The 18,260-nt window shown below is 40.9% G+C and overlaps 1 protein-coding gene across 1 annotated transcript in view; it reads left to right on the forward strand.

Moving 5' to 3' along the window:
• The first annotated feature begins 11,240 nt into the window (after positions 1–11,240).
• The window catches only part of WIF1 (WNT inhibitory factor 1), a 38,385-nt gene continuing 31,365 nt past the window's right edge, over positions 11,241–18,260 (forward strand). The window contains exons 1-2 of the mRNA XM_058805572.1: positions 11,241–11,399; positions 11,484–11,623. Of these exons, the coding sequence (XP_058661555.1) occupies positions 11,264–11,399; positions 11,484–11,623 (276 nt within the window). The 5' untranslated portion in view covers positions 11,241–11,263. The remainder of the gene's footprint in view (positions 11,400–11,483; positions 11,624–18,260) is intronic.

Consider the following 18,260-nt stretch of genomic DNA (forward strand, 5'->3'; position numbering starts at 1 on the left):
AGCCTTGTTCTTTGCCCTTGGCTCTGCCACTGATTTGCTGCATGGCAAATTACTTCCTCTTAGGTGAGTCAGTTTCTCCCATAGGCAAATTGAAATAATGATTCATCTTTGTAGAAGTGCTTCAAGAATGATGCTGGAAAACGTTATAGAAAAGCAAAGTTGGAATTCCACTCCAGTGCACTCCCTAGGCTATCATTTGTCCTCTTGCTGGATTTTTTGAAGAGTGATGTCTTTGTTACGGTGAATGATACTTTTTTTACAGATAATAAAGCTGCAAAATTATATAGCAAAAGCAAAATTAAATGCTGGATTACTTCTATGTGCTATATGTTATGTGCTATAGCAGACAAAAGATGTGCTAAAAGGAAGTTATCTGTGTAGCAGAATCAGCCAAGCAAAACATGAAATGCCAATTCAGTACTCCGTCTGGAGTAAAAAGCAGCATGTGACTAAATAATTTTAAAATTTGTTGTTCTATAAGAAAAACAAAGTGGCCGTGTATTATTAGACCTTTCAATGTGTCCTGAAACAGGCACAGATATAAAATGAATGAAAATATGTTAGACCATAAAAGAAAGGCTATAATTTAAAAGTCAACAACCTTGTTTACAGCAAAAAAAGGGAAAACACATAGCAGTTAAGGCACAAGAGAAGTACAGGCCGTACCTTGTGGTTGGTACCCAGGGAAACTGAATTACCCTGCAACAAGCTTCAAGAAGTAAAATGGGAAAGACAGGTAAACCAAAGTTTTCAAATGAGCCTTTTGTAATGTATTCCTAATCATCCAAGAGTCCAAATTGAGTTGTAGAGAAGACCAGCTTTTAGAAAAGTTAATTATTCACAAATTTAAATGAAATTAATTGGAAAACCATCTAGAAAAACATAGGAGGGAAAACTTGCCAGCTAAGATTTTTAATAGCTATTATCATTATTTACTTGAATGAGAGTTTTCAACATCATACATCTGCACATTTACAACATAGTGTACATCTGCCATTTGTTATAAACCATATGAAGAAGCCAGCAGTGTCTTATATTGACCAAGATGGTACCTTCGAATTAATGCTTTAATCTACATTTTACATATGTAACTGAATGTACATAGTATAGAAAATATGTTTTGATTTTATTTATAAAATATTTTAAACCCTTTGACATTGAGAATATTGTTCAATCTCAGTAAAACCAATGTCCAATAAGTCTTTAAACACAATTTTGTTTATGCTCTTACCCAACCAAGTTTTTCATGCTCCTTTACCCTCAGCTCTAGGACAACATCATGTCATTCCTAAATACATCTAGACCTATTTTTATCATCTGAAAGGATATAAAGATATGTATGAAGCTGAATTGCTCTATGAAAACACTAACTGCCTAAATAGTTTCCGTATATTTTACATGATGCCATGACATTTATTTTATATCACTGCCTTGTAATTTCATTTTAGCTTTCTTTAATAACATTTATTTGTTTTCCATGGCTTTTTTACTAACTCTTTGGACCATTTCCTACTTCAATTATCATTTACTGAAGCCATGCTTTAGAACCTATTACTCCTTGTTCCTTCCCTGAGAAAACATTTTACTATGCACAGTTCAGCAATTTTTATATTTTACATCATTCATCTTGACATTGTGTTGGTTGTAAAAGTTCCCTCATTCATTCTGTGAACTGTGGAAGTCAGGACTCTTTTAAATCTATCTGCAGTTGTCATTAGGATTTTCTGAAGAACTGATGCCAGGCAAAATTTTCTAAATTCATCTTGTAGATAATACATACATTTGAGCATTCTCATTATCCATCTGTTGCTCTCAGATTTCATGTTTTACTTTCAGGTTTCCCATAATCTCACATTATTTTTTCTCTTTTTGACAACTGGTAATGCTGTAGTGCTGTAACTTACATAATGAATGGATTGTTGAGGATATATACAAGTTCAGCTACTCCATCACTCCCTCCACTTTCTTCCTTCCATGGGTTTCTGTACTGAATTTTCTTGTATTAGCATACCCACTATGCTTTGCCTGTTTGGTACTCATTGTGGAGTACTCAGATTGTGGAGTACATGAACTATGCAATTCAAGAACATCCTGTTTTTGAAGGAGTGCTTTAACCTGTTAATAAATATGCTATGAGGTAGCTGTTCTCACTCTGTTTCAGGTGCTGCCTGTGCAGTTTGGAGCTAAAAAAGCTCTTTCTTGTTCTCTCCAATCTACTACTTGTGTGAAAGTATTTCTGGTTCTGGCTATTGAGAAAACCCCAATCTCCAGCAATTTATATGACAAAGAGAAATCCCAGTGGTGAGCTCTCTAAGCAGTTTAGTCCATTTGTACATCACTATTTGCCACAGACACAATTCTCACAAGTCCGCTGGAATGCCTACTGCTTTCAGTTAAAAAGCTGCAACAACTTCCTGCAGAGATGCAGAAGTGTTTTTTTCTCAGAATATCCTATATTAATTGGATTATTTCCAAACATGTCATTACATAAATATGAGAGATGTTTAGTGCAATTAAAAGGCTTATAGCGATTGTGTTCAATGCCAGATTGATTTGGATCTTTTGCTGATTGGATCTTTTCATTGTTTTTGATTTTGCCGGCAACCCCATCTTTCTACATCTTTACTGCATTTCTTCTCTTAGGTTTCTTCCCTGAGTGCTGGGGATTACAGCCCTTGGCATTCAGTTCCTCAATTCCTTTACCAGCCCAGGGTGACACTTCAGCAGCAGCTTCACAGTTGTTCCAGGAGGATGGGGGACTTTAGGATACATAATGAGACAGAAATTCTGGCCCTGTTAGGTCAATGGCAGTTTTGTCACTGCCTTTATTTAAGCTAGGATGGCATCCTGCTTGTCTGACTCATGTTCTACCAAAACCATGAACTGAGTATCAGGGTCTGTGCCCTGCGCATCCTTGCTCTTTTGTTTCCTTGCTGTTCCAGCATAGGGAATGTTTGAACCTGTTTCTTTAGCACAGTTCAAAGTATTTTATATCTTCTCATACCTGCTCTAGAGTAGTGTATAAAGGTAGGAGGAGAACATAGTTGAATGGCTCTGCTTCAAAAATTACATTATTTTTGGATTATTTTGTTCTCCCATTCAGTTTAATGCCAGAGAGGAACATATGGCTCCAAGTGATTCTTTTCCACTTTGCAATTCACATATTCTTTACCATATGTAAGGCATTATTTCATACTATGGCATATATAATCTTTCCCATGTCTATTCTTCCTTATGACAGAATGAACAATATACATTTGATCTTTCTGCTCCTGAGGCACTGTCATTCTGATGGTCATTTTGGACACTAACTGTGGTTTTCCAAGAATATTCCTAAGAGAATTTGAGGTGCTTTTGTTGTTATTTGTGTGATAAATTGTAATGATATCTTTAGTTTTGACCTTGATTCTGGAAGTGCCTGAGGTTTTCTTGTTAAGCAAGTCACAGACCACTAGCTCAGTTATCAAAGAAGCTTGCATGATCCTATAGTCGCAGAATTTGAGCTTTTAATCTGCAGTGTATGACAAAAGCACCAAAGGCTTTGTGGGCAGCCACATTCAGCAACAAATCATCCTGCTGTCATACATTTCATTCCTTTTCAGTGAGTAATATTTACACAATCTGCCCATTATCTCCTCCAATAGATGTCGACTTTAACCCACTGAAGCTGATTCTGCAGGTAAGTAAAGTTGATAAAAGAGATTACTTCGTTTGGTACAATATTTTTAAAAAATTGTGAAGGATTAATTGCTCAGATCTGTTACTCACACTCTCTGTAATTTCTAAAGCTGAAACTTCATTGCATCCACTTTTCTCTCCTTCCATTTTATTTTTTACTTTGCTAAAATCTTCTTCCTCTCAGCCCACTGAGATGCTGGACCCACAGCCTTAGGGTCCTAAGGCTGCCTCTTCTGGGTAATGCTACATCCTCCCTCAAACAACTCAGGACAAGTAACTTGGTGAGTCTGCAGTATTCTCTTCATTCACAAAAAAGCACTAAAGAAGTTCCATGAAGGCAAACAATTGAAGAAAACTGGTAGAAATAGTTTTGTATATACATGCTTCAATATAAAGATTTCATTCTAATTATTTCTGAGACTATTTGACAACTAAATGCTTCAATGAAAGCTTAAAAAAACTAAATTAATTTTAAAATCCAATTGCAATTCTTATAAATAGGAAAGGTACAATTAATTGTGTTAATGCTAATATAAGTATTTAGTTTAGTATATTTTTCAGTGTTTTAAGGACATAATTTGGAAATATATTTTTCAATGAAAAATTCACCGATCAAGATTCAAAATAATGGAAACAAAACTATACTTGCATTGAAATTATTTATAGAAAAGCAATAAAGAAAAGAAGACTACTTTTGTTTCTTAAAAATTTCTTTAGTCTGATAGTTTAGAAAGAAGTATTCACATCTTCTAGTCATACACACAATTGGTTTCAGAAATGGAACTTGAAACCTGAAGCAAAGTTAGAAGTCCTGACACCAGGACAAAGAGAATCACCAGGTGAGAGAGCTGGGAACTGATGCCTTAAGGATAATACCAATGATTAGTCTGGGGATTAATTAATAAAAATAGTGTGCACTGTTCTGTGGGAAATGGAAAGATGGAAACTTCCTCAGATTCAAGAGGATTTGATCTGCATCCTTGGAAGGAGCTTGGATTGATGTAAAAATAAAGTACACAGACATTAAGCATAAAAATAATAAACTTATGTTTTTACAGTTGTAAGTAAGAATATGCCTTAAGTAAGAATCTGTACTGGGTAAGATGGTGAAGGGTCTATAGTATAGTAACAGGATTGTATGGGGTGAGTTAAGAGTTTAAAAGTTATAATAGAAGCATCTGTGTGTACATGAGTTAGAAGCCCATTGGGTGAAAATATCCACAGTGCTGTAGAAATGAGTAAAGGTGATAGGTTAGAAAAGCAAAATAACTGTCCACTGGATCAGAAAGTTATATGCTGTCTTGTAACAAAGAACTTGGGACTACTTTGTGCTATGGCCGACTGCCTGCTCCTCTAAGATCTCACGGCCTCTAAGACTGATTCTTCTCTGAGCAATAAATCATTCTTAGCCCAATGATGGTCCCATCCCTTATTTAAAACAGTGACAATGACACTGTTCCTTTTAAAAATTAAATAATTGAGGTCTGAATTTACTACAGTCTATTAAAGTAATGGAAATTACAATAATATTAATTAAATTAAAGCAGTGCAAGCATTTACTAGTGAAGTTTAAAAGGTTAGATCTGCTTTTTTAGAAGCAGGGAAATGTCACACAAGTTTTATATTCAAAAAACTCCCAAACCATTGAAAATACAATTACTAAAAACTTTAAAAACCTCTGGGATAACACAACCAGATTCTGGGATTTTACAGACAAGACCAAAGTTCTGATGTCAGCCATGCTTGAAATGAAGAACAAAATTGGTGATCAGCTGGGAAAATAAATGAAATAACTTGCCCATTGCCACTCAAGTATATGACAGAAGCAAGGACAAGGACATCTCTCTCTAACTTCTCTAACAATTTGATAATTTTTATTTCTGCAAACTTTCATTTGCCACAGTTTTCAGCTTCAGTAAAGAGTGGGACAATAGCTGTAAAAATATTTGTCTTCTTCAGTACCCAGCTGGGTTCAAAGCCAGACTAACTTCATGTTCTCCAGTGGATGACCCAGGACTATTGTAGGAAAAGAAATGAGAGAGATAATGAACCATATCATAAGTGATATAAAATAGAAGACTTCTGCCTCTTGAGTATTTTGTGTTGCAACCTTCAGTATTGCTTTGACATAGTTTTTTAAACTACAATAAGGAGTATGTTCTAGAATAAATAATTGGAATGTAATATTCAGAATAATTGAAGATGGAGTCTTTAATTTCCCATTTGAAATTTCAGAAACTTCAATTTATTTCAATTTCAGCAAAACTGTTTTTTCTAATAAAAACTGACTTTTCTAATAAAACTAGTTCTATGGGATTTTCTCCTGACAGCTCTTAATGACAGTTGTTCTGGCTTAAGCAGGAAGAATTTAAAAGGATCTAATTCACAATGCATAAGCTTTGTGTCTGCAGAGACTGGCAGGAATTTTATCATTCACTTCAGTGAATACACGCAGTGAAGGCTGAGCACTTCTGAAAATCCTGCTGCAATCTGGCATCTTCTTGTTTATTTAAATTGTGCAGGTGTTAGTTATCATCTACCAGTGTTCACCACATAGAAACAAACCAATAAAACCTGTATTTACTATTTCTGTACACCTGAGGCGAAGTGTCACAGCAAGTGGTGTTCAGAATGATGCAACCTTCCCGAAGAAGCGTCTTGAAAAAGACACCTCAGGGGCACATGCACATCTGCCCTCCCTTTATTTATTAGAAATGCTTCTTTATTTGCTAAGACTTCTTTATTTATTAAAAAGGCTTCTCCCATGGCTTTTTTATGACAACGTAAAAAACATGAAAATACAAGCAAAACAATAAAAATTATAAAAATCTACAAAACATTTTAACTAAAGCAAGCCCTCAACCCTTGAGTCCCCACTGTCCAAAGAATTTATTCTGTCAGTGATTTTTTCTGTTTGGATCTGTTGGACTTGTCCCTTCAGCAGCTGGGGTCCTGCAGGATTGTGGAAGGGTTGGGTGAAGGGTTTAGGGAAAGGCTGGAGGTAAGTAGGGGTTGAGGAAGGGAAGAAGGGATGGGAGTGTGAAGGTAAGGATTGGTTTTCTTAGTTTTTACAGAGATGGGGTAACTGAGAGGCATTGTATAATATTCTATTATAAGTCTCAGTGGATAGTGAGACACAAGAGATGTAAAACTCAATGCTATTCTATCACAAGCTAACCTATTCTTGGTTACAACACCTTAGAAATGTTTTCCAGCCTATTAGCTTGTGCCACACAATGCTGCCATTACTTCTAACCTACGTTATTACCTATATATTACCTATATTTTTTCCCTACATGGTTCTGCTACAATGCATCTTTTTCAGTTTTAATTCTCTAAAATATCTAGTTTTTTTGCAAGGCCATATTTTGAAACTTGTTGAAACTTGTTTCTTGTTCAATCCCTCCTCAACAATGTCATCTCTATTCCATGACCTTTCTAAGTCAGTACTCTTTATCTCAGCATTTGCAAACAGATGTACAAGACTGTGAACTTTGAGTCACGTTTTGAAAATTTTTTACAAATCCATTTACCACAGTCCTATCAGGTTCTTTTTTTTTTTTCTTGTTGAAATTTCAATTCTTCTTTTTCTGTTCAATCTCTTTGTTCACCTTTCTTCCCTGATTTTAGGGATTTCAAAGGGAATAATTGTGGCAAGTTTTGCTCTATTTCCCTACACTCGATTTCATCTGGGTACAATTGGTTGTAGTCATTCCATTTCAAATTTTTGGTATTTTTCAATTTTATTTTTGATTGACCATATCTCCTTTCAGGAGTGTTTGTTCAACTCTGTCTTTGGATTTCAAGACGTGGGACAAAACGCCACGGAAACAGGGAAAGCAGGGGTTTATATATGGATTTTGAGGGGTGGGGCAGAACACCAGGGCCAATGGGATGAGGGCACAGGGGTGAATGAGGGGGAAGGGCCAATGGGATACATTGAATCTGCATGTCACAGCAAGGCACGCTGGGAGAAGCCTTTTTCCTCACCCTACCATAGGTAGCTGTGGCTTGAGTGGTTTTTGCTCCAGGGGAGCATTGTGAATTCTCTCCTTGCTGGCCTCCGCAGCGAAGCAGCATCTATAACCTTTGGAATGAGGATTATTGCCTCGGGCCATATTTATGCCCAATACTGTTATTACTTATGTCTTTTTCTCCCTCCTTTTATATTATTCATAGCTGATGATCAAAGGGCATCAGGCTCTGACTTCCATACCCTTCCCTGGATATGTCATCATTCAAACCATCCATTCATTTATTCATTCCAAGGCTGTCATCAGGGGGATGCTGTCAATTGCAATGAATGTCAGAGCAGGCCACAAACGCACAATATATGCATTCTTATGAAAATTAGTGGATCTTGGAAGACATATTCACAACACAGTTCTGTTTTCATATATGTTTTCCATTTCATTAAACAAAGAACCACAAAATATTTGTTTTCCCAAGTATATTCCAATCCTCTCTCCATAATGCTCTCAACTCACTTAAAAAGAGACTATTCTTCCTTGAAATATGTAGTGTAATTTAGGAGAGGCATTTTAAAAAGGGATCAAGAACTATACCAAGCTTATATCTAGATCTCCACATCAAATGCAAGCAGGCATTATGAGCAGAAGTTTAGCAGACCTCACCCTCAGTGAATCTTATTGTGGTACAATACTGCAGAGAGTAACTGGAGAGCACATGCACTACAGTACAACAGGCCAGTCTCAGCACTAACAAAGGATTCACCTAAGCCTTGGCAGGTGCTGGAGGAGAGACACTCCACTAAAACACCTACAGAGGTGTCTCTGGGCTTGGGTAGTCTGTTGGTACAAAAACATACCCATCAAACTGTACATCAGTCACCAGGTACCAGCTAATCTCTGCAGAAAGTAAGCTAATTGCTATTTCATTTTTACTCAGGAGTGTTTAAATTGTATCATCACAGTTTTGGAAATTTTGTTCCAGTGTTATTGGCAATTACATTGTGTTCCTTTGCTGGATCTTTAAAAAGTCCCTTTACGTGGTAAGTAACAATGTAAATCATTTACATTAGAATATTAAATATTCTTGCCCGTCTTGAGGTCCAATTTAACCTCTTCTTATAAGTTTCATTTCAGATACTATTTTCCCCACTATATTTATATTTTGTAATACAGTTAAAATTTATTGTGCATTTTTCAAGCTGAGAAGGCTCAATCACATTGACTGGGATCAGGTATTTACGCGGTTGTTCGGGAGGTCGCTGACAGCGCATGCTGCGGATCGAGGCCCCGCGGCGGCCGGGGCTGCAGAGGCGGCGGCGGCCGGCAGGGGGCGGCCCCGCTCCGCAGGGAGAGCCGCGGCTGGGACCGGGACAGCCCGGACAGCCGCACCCACGGCCCTCAGCGGCGGCAGCGGCGCAGCCCGGACAGCCGCACCCACGGCCCTCAGCGGCGGCAGCGGCACAGCCCGGACAGCCGCACCCACGGCCCTCAGCGGCGGCAGCGGCACAGCCCGGACAGCCGCACCCACGGCCCTCAGCGGCGGCAGCGGCACAGCCCGGGCCGCCGCACCCACGGCCCTCAGCGGCGGCAGCGGCACAGCCCGGGCCGCAGCACCCACGGCCCTCCGTGCAACCGCATCAGCCAGACTGGGGAGCACAGCGAAGTGTGCGAGATAAAAAAAGCATTTTACACAAAATAAATGAGAATTATCGAATCACGGAACCTCAGAGTGGTTTGGGCTGGAAGGAAACTTGAATGATCATCTCAAGTTTCAGCTCACCTATGACTAGGTTGTGCAAAGCCCCACCCATCCTGGTCTCTAACTCTTCCAGGAATGGGATATCCACAACTTCTCTGGGTAACCTGTGCCAGGGCCTCAACACTCTCACGGTAAAGAATTTCTCTCTGATCTAAACTTACTCACTTTGATTTTGAAGCCATTCTCTACCCACTTTGTGATTGAAGCCATTCCCCTTTGTCATATCACTACAGGTCCCTGTGGAAGTTCCCTCTCTGGTTCAATTCCCTCTCTGGCTCTTTTCTAGGCTGCCTCTAGGTACTGGAAAGATGCTCTAAGGTCTCTTGTGAGCCTTGACCAGGATGAACAACCCCAACTCACTCAACCTGTCTTCGTAAGAGAGGCGCTCCAGCCATCTCATCACCTTCATGGCCCTGCTCTGGACTCAATCCAACAGGTCTACATCCTTCCTTTGCTGGGGATCTCATAACTGGACGCAGTGTTCCAAGTGGGGTATCACAAGGCAGAGTAGAAGGGGAGAATCACCTCCCTTGACCTACTTGTCACACTACTAAATAACCAAAAAATAGCAAGTAATCACCACTATCTAACAAGCATCTTAGAGGTCAGGTATTTTTGTTAGAGTACATACACTGATTCCAGGTTTTGGAACCTAAGATTTTTCATCTGGGCAAGTTACTAGGGAATGTCACTCAATAACATCTGTCTGGAAAAGAAAGACCAACTTCATGTTGCTGTCCATTACATAGAGAATTCCAGCCCTCGCAGTAGTACTGAGGTAACTTTAGCAGTCACACTAACAGGATGAGATGGAGTGCCAGCAGCATCTAAAGCAGTAATCACAGGGAGAAAATACCCTGCAACTCCTTCCAGAACACTACAGACAAAAACTTGGGGGTTTTACTCAAACTTTATCTATCCTGCTAGGTTTTGAAATTTTGGGTCTTTTTTTTTATTTTTTAGAGGCTTTTCTTTTTGTAATGGAAAAATCCAGAAAACTTAGAAACAATATTTTTTTTTTATTCTTTTAGAAGGGGTGATTCTGTTTAAATAATTTTTTGAATAGAAGATTCTTTCATAATTTACTAAGTTTCTATATTGAGCCAGTTCCAGTTTCTATGTAAATGGCAACATTTCAGTGTTTTTCAGTCTCCACTGTTCTCAGGACCTTGGGACAAAAGCCAGGTGAAGCTTTTCTTCCTTTAGCACGTCGCCTCATTTTTTGCGTCGTTCTCTGGCGCTGGAAAATGTGTCCCCGTGCCGCTGTCCGGATGATGGCTCGCTTTAGGGCTGACCTGAGCAGTGTCGCTGCAGCCGCGGCCACACCGCGCCCACCTGCGGCTTGGGTGATGCTCCCCCCATCCCTGACTCGAACCCCACGTGTGCCGGGGGGCGGCTACGCACGGACTTGGTTTCTTCACGCAGACACGAGTGACTCCAGCGACTCATTTGCGACCGTGGTGGTGCCAGGGTGACGGCCGGAGTGCCAGGGTGCCCCTGCGGGGAGGGCGAGCACAGGGAGGGGGGCGGGACGCGCGACAGGGTGCGACCCTGCGGTGTCACGGGTCCCCTGTGACAGAACGGGTGTGGGTCACGGTCCCGGCTCTCGGCTCTGCTCTTGCGGGAGCGGGCGGCCACCCGCAGCCCCGGAGCGCTGACCGCCCCCCGCGGCGGGGGAAGGACCGAGCGAGCGCCGCGCTCCCCGCCGCCCGCGGCGCCGCACGTCGCCCTCCCCGTGCCCGCCCCGCCGCTGCCGCCGCCCCGCCGGGGCCGCCCCGCGGCAGAGGGAGGGAGGGAGGGAGGGAGGGAGGAGCGGCAGCGGAGCCGGCGAGCCCCGGGCGGGCGGTACGGGAGCATGGCCCCGGCGGGGCGGCTGTGCTGTGCCGCGCTGCTCTGCGGCGCCCTCAGCCTCTGCAGCCTGCGGGCCGCGCCGCGCCAGCCCGACACCCTCTACTTGTGGATCGACGCCCAGCAGGCGCGGGTGCTCATCGGTAAGTGCGGCCGCTGACCCGGGCGGGAGCCCGGAGCCGAGCCCGGCGGGGCTGCCGCGCACTGCGCCCCTTTGCCTTCCGCAGGCTTCGAGGAGGATATTCTGATCGTGTCCGAGGGGAAGATGGCCCCGTTCACCCACGACTTTAGGAAAGCCCAGCAGAGGATGCCCGCCATCCCCGTCGGCATCCACGCCATGAACTTCACTTGGCAGGCAACGGGACGGGTAGGTGCCGAGATTGGGCCGCGGCAAGGGCGGGGGACGCTCTGTAAACCCAGGCAGGTGGTTTGGCCTTGGAATAGTTGAGAAAACCCTCTCCGAGGCGTGCTAGGGCAGCCCTGGGTGCGGGGGTCCGAGGCGCGGGCGGGGGCTCGGGGAGCAGGGATTGCTGCCAGCGCCTTGGGATGGATGGCTGGGAAAGCGCGCTGGCAAAGGGCTGGAGGGTGCGTGGGAGCGCCGGGCCGCCCGGGCCGGAGAACCCTCAGGCTGGTGAGGCGTGAGACTGAACTCACTAGGAACATCCCAGTCGCCTGCACTTGCCGTAGAATTTTGTACCGGACGGTAGTTCCGTGGATGCAGTTTACTTTCGTCTTTAGCTTATGAACGTACGCTACAGCTCTTCATTGATCTCTATGTACTAAATGTGCAGGCTTAATTTGTAATGCTACTAAATAGCAATTCTCTTCTCTGGGCTTAATTTTACCAAGTTAAATTGGTAAAACCACATAAATCTGCAGTTTATTGAATCCTGTTGGATTCTTTTGTTGAAAATGTAAGAATCTGTGACATATTTTTGTGAAGAAACATATGTATGATTTGACACACTGACAACATATGTTGGATTTGCATAAAGCTGAAACTTGTTAGTGTACATTATCATGGATACAGAAAAAACATGGTGGCGTAAAATCCTGGATAAAATTATTTCATTTTTACAGTGCTGAACATTGACTTTATGCAATAAAAAAATTTATAGAGATGAAACAATATTTCCATTTAAATTGTGATCATTGATTGTATAATTCAGCTAATTGCAGCTTCACAAATTTTGTTGTGGTTTTGGTTGTTTTGAAAGTTCTCTATCTACAGGATTTGTTTGGCTTCAAGGTGTTGTCTGATGCCCTTGCAATTTTTGCTGTCCTCACAAAGCCTTTGGGTTTAGGAAGTGCTTCACCCCCTCCTCCAGAGAGGAAGGTGAATGTGGAGAGACAAAACTTGCTCACAAAGGCTGCCTTGCTCTAGGTTTTTGGCGTTCCCATCAAGCTTTACAGAGAAAACAACTTTGTAAGCCCAGGGCTGGCATTTAAATACCTAGAAATTTTTGCTGTCTTTTGGAACTGTGTTTTCTGTTCCATTTCTCTGCCAGCTTCAGTTGTTGTTGATGATAAAACTAGCTCTTTTTTTAATGGGTGATCAAGATGTTAGACTGAACACTGTCCTCTTGGATTTCCTTCTTGTGCTCTGTTCTCCTTCCTTTGCTGCCTACAGGTAGGTCATTAGGAAAAGGTGGTTCCAATACTGATTTCGGTGAGAAGAGTCACAGGCTTAAAGACAGTATAGGAAAATGTTCTGCTTGATGCCACTTGCAGGATGAAATCCTTTCTGAGCAGCTGCAAAGGTGTTTGACCCATTAGTCCTCTTCCTATTTTCCAAATTACCGAATTCCTCTTAGACAAAGCATAATTAGTAAGTGAAATACCTAAATGGTTAAAAAAGTTCTGTGTTTCTCCAGAACTCCCAATATTTTATGAGGGTTTTTTCCAGTGTTCCAATTTGGTTTTAAGTATACATCTTCTTAGAAGTTTCCATTAACACATCCAGGGAAGTGCTAACAACTTACTACCTTTATTCTGTACTTTTCTGGGAATTTCCTAAGTGAGAGAAGGGAAAATGAGAAGTGGAAGGGAGGAGGAGAGGAAAAGAAAAGAAGAGAAATGGGAAAGAGAAGCAAAAAAGGAAGAAGGAAAAGAAATGGAAACTAGTACCTTTTGAAAGAATAAAGGCATTTGAAATGCTGAAGTGCTAGACTGCTTTCTGCAAAATAGCTGTTAACTAGCATACTGTTGCCTCCTGTTTGGTAAAACTGAAATAATTCTTCTGTGGGTGTTGTGCCTTAAAGACCTCTTGACCCTGTATCCCAGTTGAAATTTGAATATGTTTCTCTGGGACTCCAAGGGCTGGGGGCTCCCAGTACTGTATGCCCCACCTCTAGGAATAGCTAGACCCTTTTGGGTCTACAGATATAAGGCTTCTCCTGAGTAGGTGCAGGATGTCCATGGCATTACACAGTTCCTCTATCAACAAGATGGGGGAGTGAGAGAGCAGCTGGGTGAGTGTCTGGCAGCCAGACAAGGTCAACCCACCGCGCCTGAGATCCCCCGCAGGGCACTTTAGGATGTATAAATATCCAGTGGGCAGATCCCATCTACCTGCTCCTGGGATAAATGATAATCCAAGTTTGAGGTTGGGGAGTGGCAATGCTTCTCAGTCCTGCATGGCTGAATATTCTAACTGAAAAATGGCTTCTTGAAAGGTACATTTTAAGGACTAGATTGCATTTGTATTCTGTGGAAACAGAAGTGCTTGAAACTCACTACATTTATGTGTTACACTTCTGATGCAGTGACCTTTGTGTCCTTAATGCATTTTATGTGAAAAAGATTTAATTTGATAAGCAAACAAAATAATTTTCACTAGAAAGCATTAACCAAAAAAAAAGCATTCATTATTCACTTTTAATTGCTAGTCCATTACTTCTAGTTAATTATTAGGAAATACAGGGGGAAACCCAAAATTTAAGGATCTGAGGGTGCTGAATATATAGTTTTTTTGCTAGTGAAATCAGGATGAGCTGGGGGTGACAAGAATGTTAAAGTACTGCAAAATGGGATTGTCATGTTTTTATGCACTTTATACTTCTACTTATAAATTAAAGCATAACATTACAGGTACTATGTTCTCTTTAAAAATGTAATCTGCATAGATTGACAGTTACAAATTTCTTTGAATGGATAGGTTTAAAAAAGCAAAAATCAGTGATAATATGTAGTAAATAGCATGCATCCATGTAACCACTAGAGCTCACTGGTGTGCTTCTTGCTCTTATTTTGGATGGTTTTTCCAAAAGAAAATATAATGGCTTTTAGTGGTCTTGTCCTCTGAGGAAGGACAAGTGAAACCCTATCACAGTGATTAATGCTGCAACATGTTTACATGTTTTCCACATGTGTCCACTAGTGAAAGTTACCAAAGATTTCAATGATAACATAATCTCTACAGCATTTAAGAATTTGTGACAAGTATTTAATCTCCAAATCTACAAAACCCAACATGTATTTTTAACTTTCAGTGGGCATTCTGACAGCTGCAAAATTAAGTTCACATCCTGGAGAATATTAGTGGAAGAGAATTGTATTAAAAAGTAGATTATTTCCCAGACAGCAAGTGCTCAGTGACAGAGCAGCAGCCCAGTTGATTTAATAGACAGGAGGTGAAAAAATAAACCAAAAATCAAGTTGGAATTTTTGCTGTGTAGCATTCTCTGGTCTGATCCAGAGAAATAGTCAGTCTGGGCCACAACCTGCCCAGGCTGTTTTTTTCCTTTCAGATATGTATTTGTGGTCAGATGAATTATTGTGGTGGCTCACTTCCCCCTCCCCACTGTTATGAGTAGCCCATAGTTCCTCTCCTGGTGCCTGGTTGAATGCATAACATGACATCTGAAATAAGTCTCAAAGAATTATTGACAACCTTGAGTCAATCAAAAAGGTGCCTACCTCTGAGAAAGAGGGAATGTAGTCTTCAGCGCATTTTCTATCATCATTTCTATATTGTAAAGTGAAGGTCGGGAATGCTGTGTAGTTAACAGCTCCTGGAGGCTGGTTCTGATCTCAGCAATGTGACCATCAGCCCTGAATAGCTCAGCTGAGTTGTCTGAAATTGTCTTTTATTGCTGAGATGTAGCCTGACCATAAAGAAAAAATGGAATATCCAGCTATGCTGGGGGAATATTTGCTTCCTTGCTCAGAGGAAAGCTACCAGGCCACCAATTTTAAGGCATAAGGGGTGCAATAAGATGCTCCAGTCAAACATGGCTATTTCCCTGGTAAACTGAAAGAAAACATAAAGTATTGAATTTCAAAACCTAATTCTTCAAAGGAAATTTTTCTTCAAAGAAACTGCTGAATTTTTTTGTAAATATCTTATTCATAACTAGTCATTACAGTGATGCTTTTCAGCTTAAAAAAGTCTAATATGCAAAATTTAGGAGATTTTTTTCCAATGAAAGTATGGCTCTTCTCAAAGTTTGGTCAAGGTAATTGCGTAAACTCACACTTTTGTGATTTTCAGTGGTACCTTCACTGCACTTCCATGTCACCAAACTGGGGAAATACTTTGTTTTCTGACCTCTGTACCAAAATTTCTATGTGGAATGTGAAGATGTTTACATACTGTGAGCATGATTTTTAGACAGGGGGTTCTCAAATCAAAAGCACAGCTCAAAACCTTTAATATTTAGATTCTACTCAGCTGTGGTATTTTCCATCTCAGTGTTGTAGACATGCCACCAGGGATCAAAGTAATACTGTCGAGATCCCACTTTCTTAGTGGAGCAGGCATGTGCCAGCCATCTGTTCTATCTGCTGATAGAAAACAGCAGTAAAGTTTCTCAAAGTTCTGCCAAGAAGAAAAGGGGGATTTATTGCTCAGCAGAGATGAGTTACAAGGCACCTTGTAGTGTAAGCTGCATCTGGTTTCCATAGTAATTTACATGGCATGTGTGTAAACTACACAATTATTCTTTTTACACCTCAGTGTAAACTTGTGTTAAGTAAACAGTTCTTCAAGATTTCATTGTTTATCATTTCTATAAATAATCCATTTTAAACAAAAAATAAGCTAGTCATAAAGTATTTTCACTAGTTCTACAGTAGTAGCTGTAATGTACAACATAACTGTTGAAAAGCATTGGAACTAACAAGGACATCCCAAACTTCAAGTCTATATTTTGTGAAATTGTACAGATTTCATTCCCTGTATTGCTAACAATTTTTCTGAAAAAGAAAATCCAGGCTTTCCTCTTGTGTTGCCTTCCTCTGTTTCTCTTTCCTATTTGTGGAAGTGAAAATGTTTTCTGGCAACATCACCTCTTTTTACAGACTGTTTCATAGGTATGTTCTTAGTGGTCCAAAGTTGATGCCATTAACAAGTAATGCTATAGAGAAAGAACTAACAAAAATGAGAGCTAACTGAACTAACTGAAAGTTTTTTTCATGTATTAACATCTTCTCTTGCTTTCATACTTTCCAAAGAGGTTTTTTTGAGGTAGCTACAACTTGATTCTAGCCAAGTGGCTTATGTACATACAAAACACCTGTAAGGAACCACACTCTTCCTAGGGCATGCAGATATGTGAGGAATATGGTGTGCCCCAGAGTTTTCAAAACTATTACGTAGTGGATATTTGCATCACATTGAACAGAATTTCAAGAGCTGGATACCTTAGGCCAGAACAATGAGTACCTGATATTTAAAGCTTTCAAGAAAATGCATCCCAAAATCTCTTTTGTTTTGCCTTCCTGTGAGTTTACATTTGGCTTGTTAGGGTTTGTTCTTCTTTTATTTGCCTTTTTCTATACAAATTCCACCAGCTGAAAGATTCTACTTTACTTGTACTAATCTCTTTTACCATTGTGGATTTTTTTCATTTTGCTGGGAGGTTTTTGTTTGCTTTTTGACAGTTTATTTGTGGCCGAGCTCTTCACTGCATCAGTGAACTGTAGCCCTGACATGGTGGAAATGTAATACCCACCTTGACTGGCTGGCAGGGCTGTGCCTGATGGAGCCCAGGCCTTCAGCACTGCCTCCCACCACACTCCAGCTGCAGAAGTGAGAAGTGGCACTTAGATGAGCAAGGTGCATTGCTCCAGCTGGAGAGCAGTTGCTGGTGGTCCACCTCAGAGGTCAGTCCTGGGTCTCATACTCACAGTGAAGCAGCAACCCAAAATCTGCCTCAAAAAAAACCAAACACAAATGAAGGAAAGACACTGATACTGTTGTACAGAGGCATTAGGAAGCTTCACCCAGCTATGATATCTGAAGTCCACCACAGTATGTTCTGTTCATAGAACACCTTAGCACTGGCTTTCAATGATTTGGGGTAGATTTTTTTTCCCAGCCTTACAATAAGAAAACCCCAGGGGTTTTTTGGTTTTTTGGTTTTTTGGTTTTTTTTTTTTTTTTTTTTTTTTTTTTGTTTTGTTTTGTTTTTTTTTTGTTTTTTTTTTTTTGCATCTAGAATAAAAGTTTGCTTTGTTTTCCAATCAGCTGGTGGAGTCCATCTTTTTTTGGCCATACAAGGAAAAATGGGCAATTACCTTTGAGCTGCTTCAGCACTTGCTGTCATTAGTGCTAAATACTTCAATAAATAACTTGAAGACCAATACTGCTTTCAGTGCTGGTCCCACAAATCCTCTGAAGTTGCCCCTTTGCCTGGATAAAAAAGCTAGCTAAACCCAGCTGATCCTAAAGGAAATAAATATGCCTGACATCAAACCTGGCAATCTCCCAGCCCCAGGTTTTGGCCCATCACCAGGCAAAATAAACTCCCAAACAGCAGCCCACTAATGAGAAGATCTGTCACCAGCTCTGAACACTGAAGCACAGAAATCAGAAGCAAGAGCCAGAGGGCCAGCCTTTGCAATAACAGCTATCCAGAGAAGCAGAGGGCAGGCTCTTGGACTATCCTGACCATCACAGAACAGAGCTTTCAGTACTGTGATTATGAACCTGATTTTTCTCAGAACACGTGGAAGACATGGACAAATCGCAACTTATTGATGAACAGAAGTTAAGCTCTTCC

Source organism: Ammospiza caudacuta, chromosome 5 (genome assembly GCF_027887145.1).
Source record: "Ammospiza caudacuta isolate bAmmCau1 chromosome 5, bAmmCau1.pri, whole genome shotgun sequence".
NCBI lineage: Eukaryota > Metazoa > Chordata > Aves > Passeriformes > Passerellidae > Ammospiza > Ammospiza caudacuta.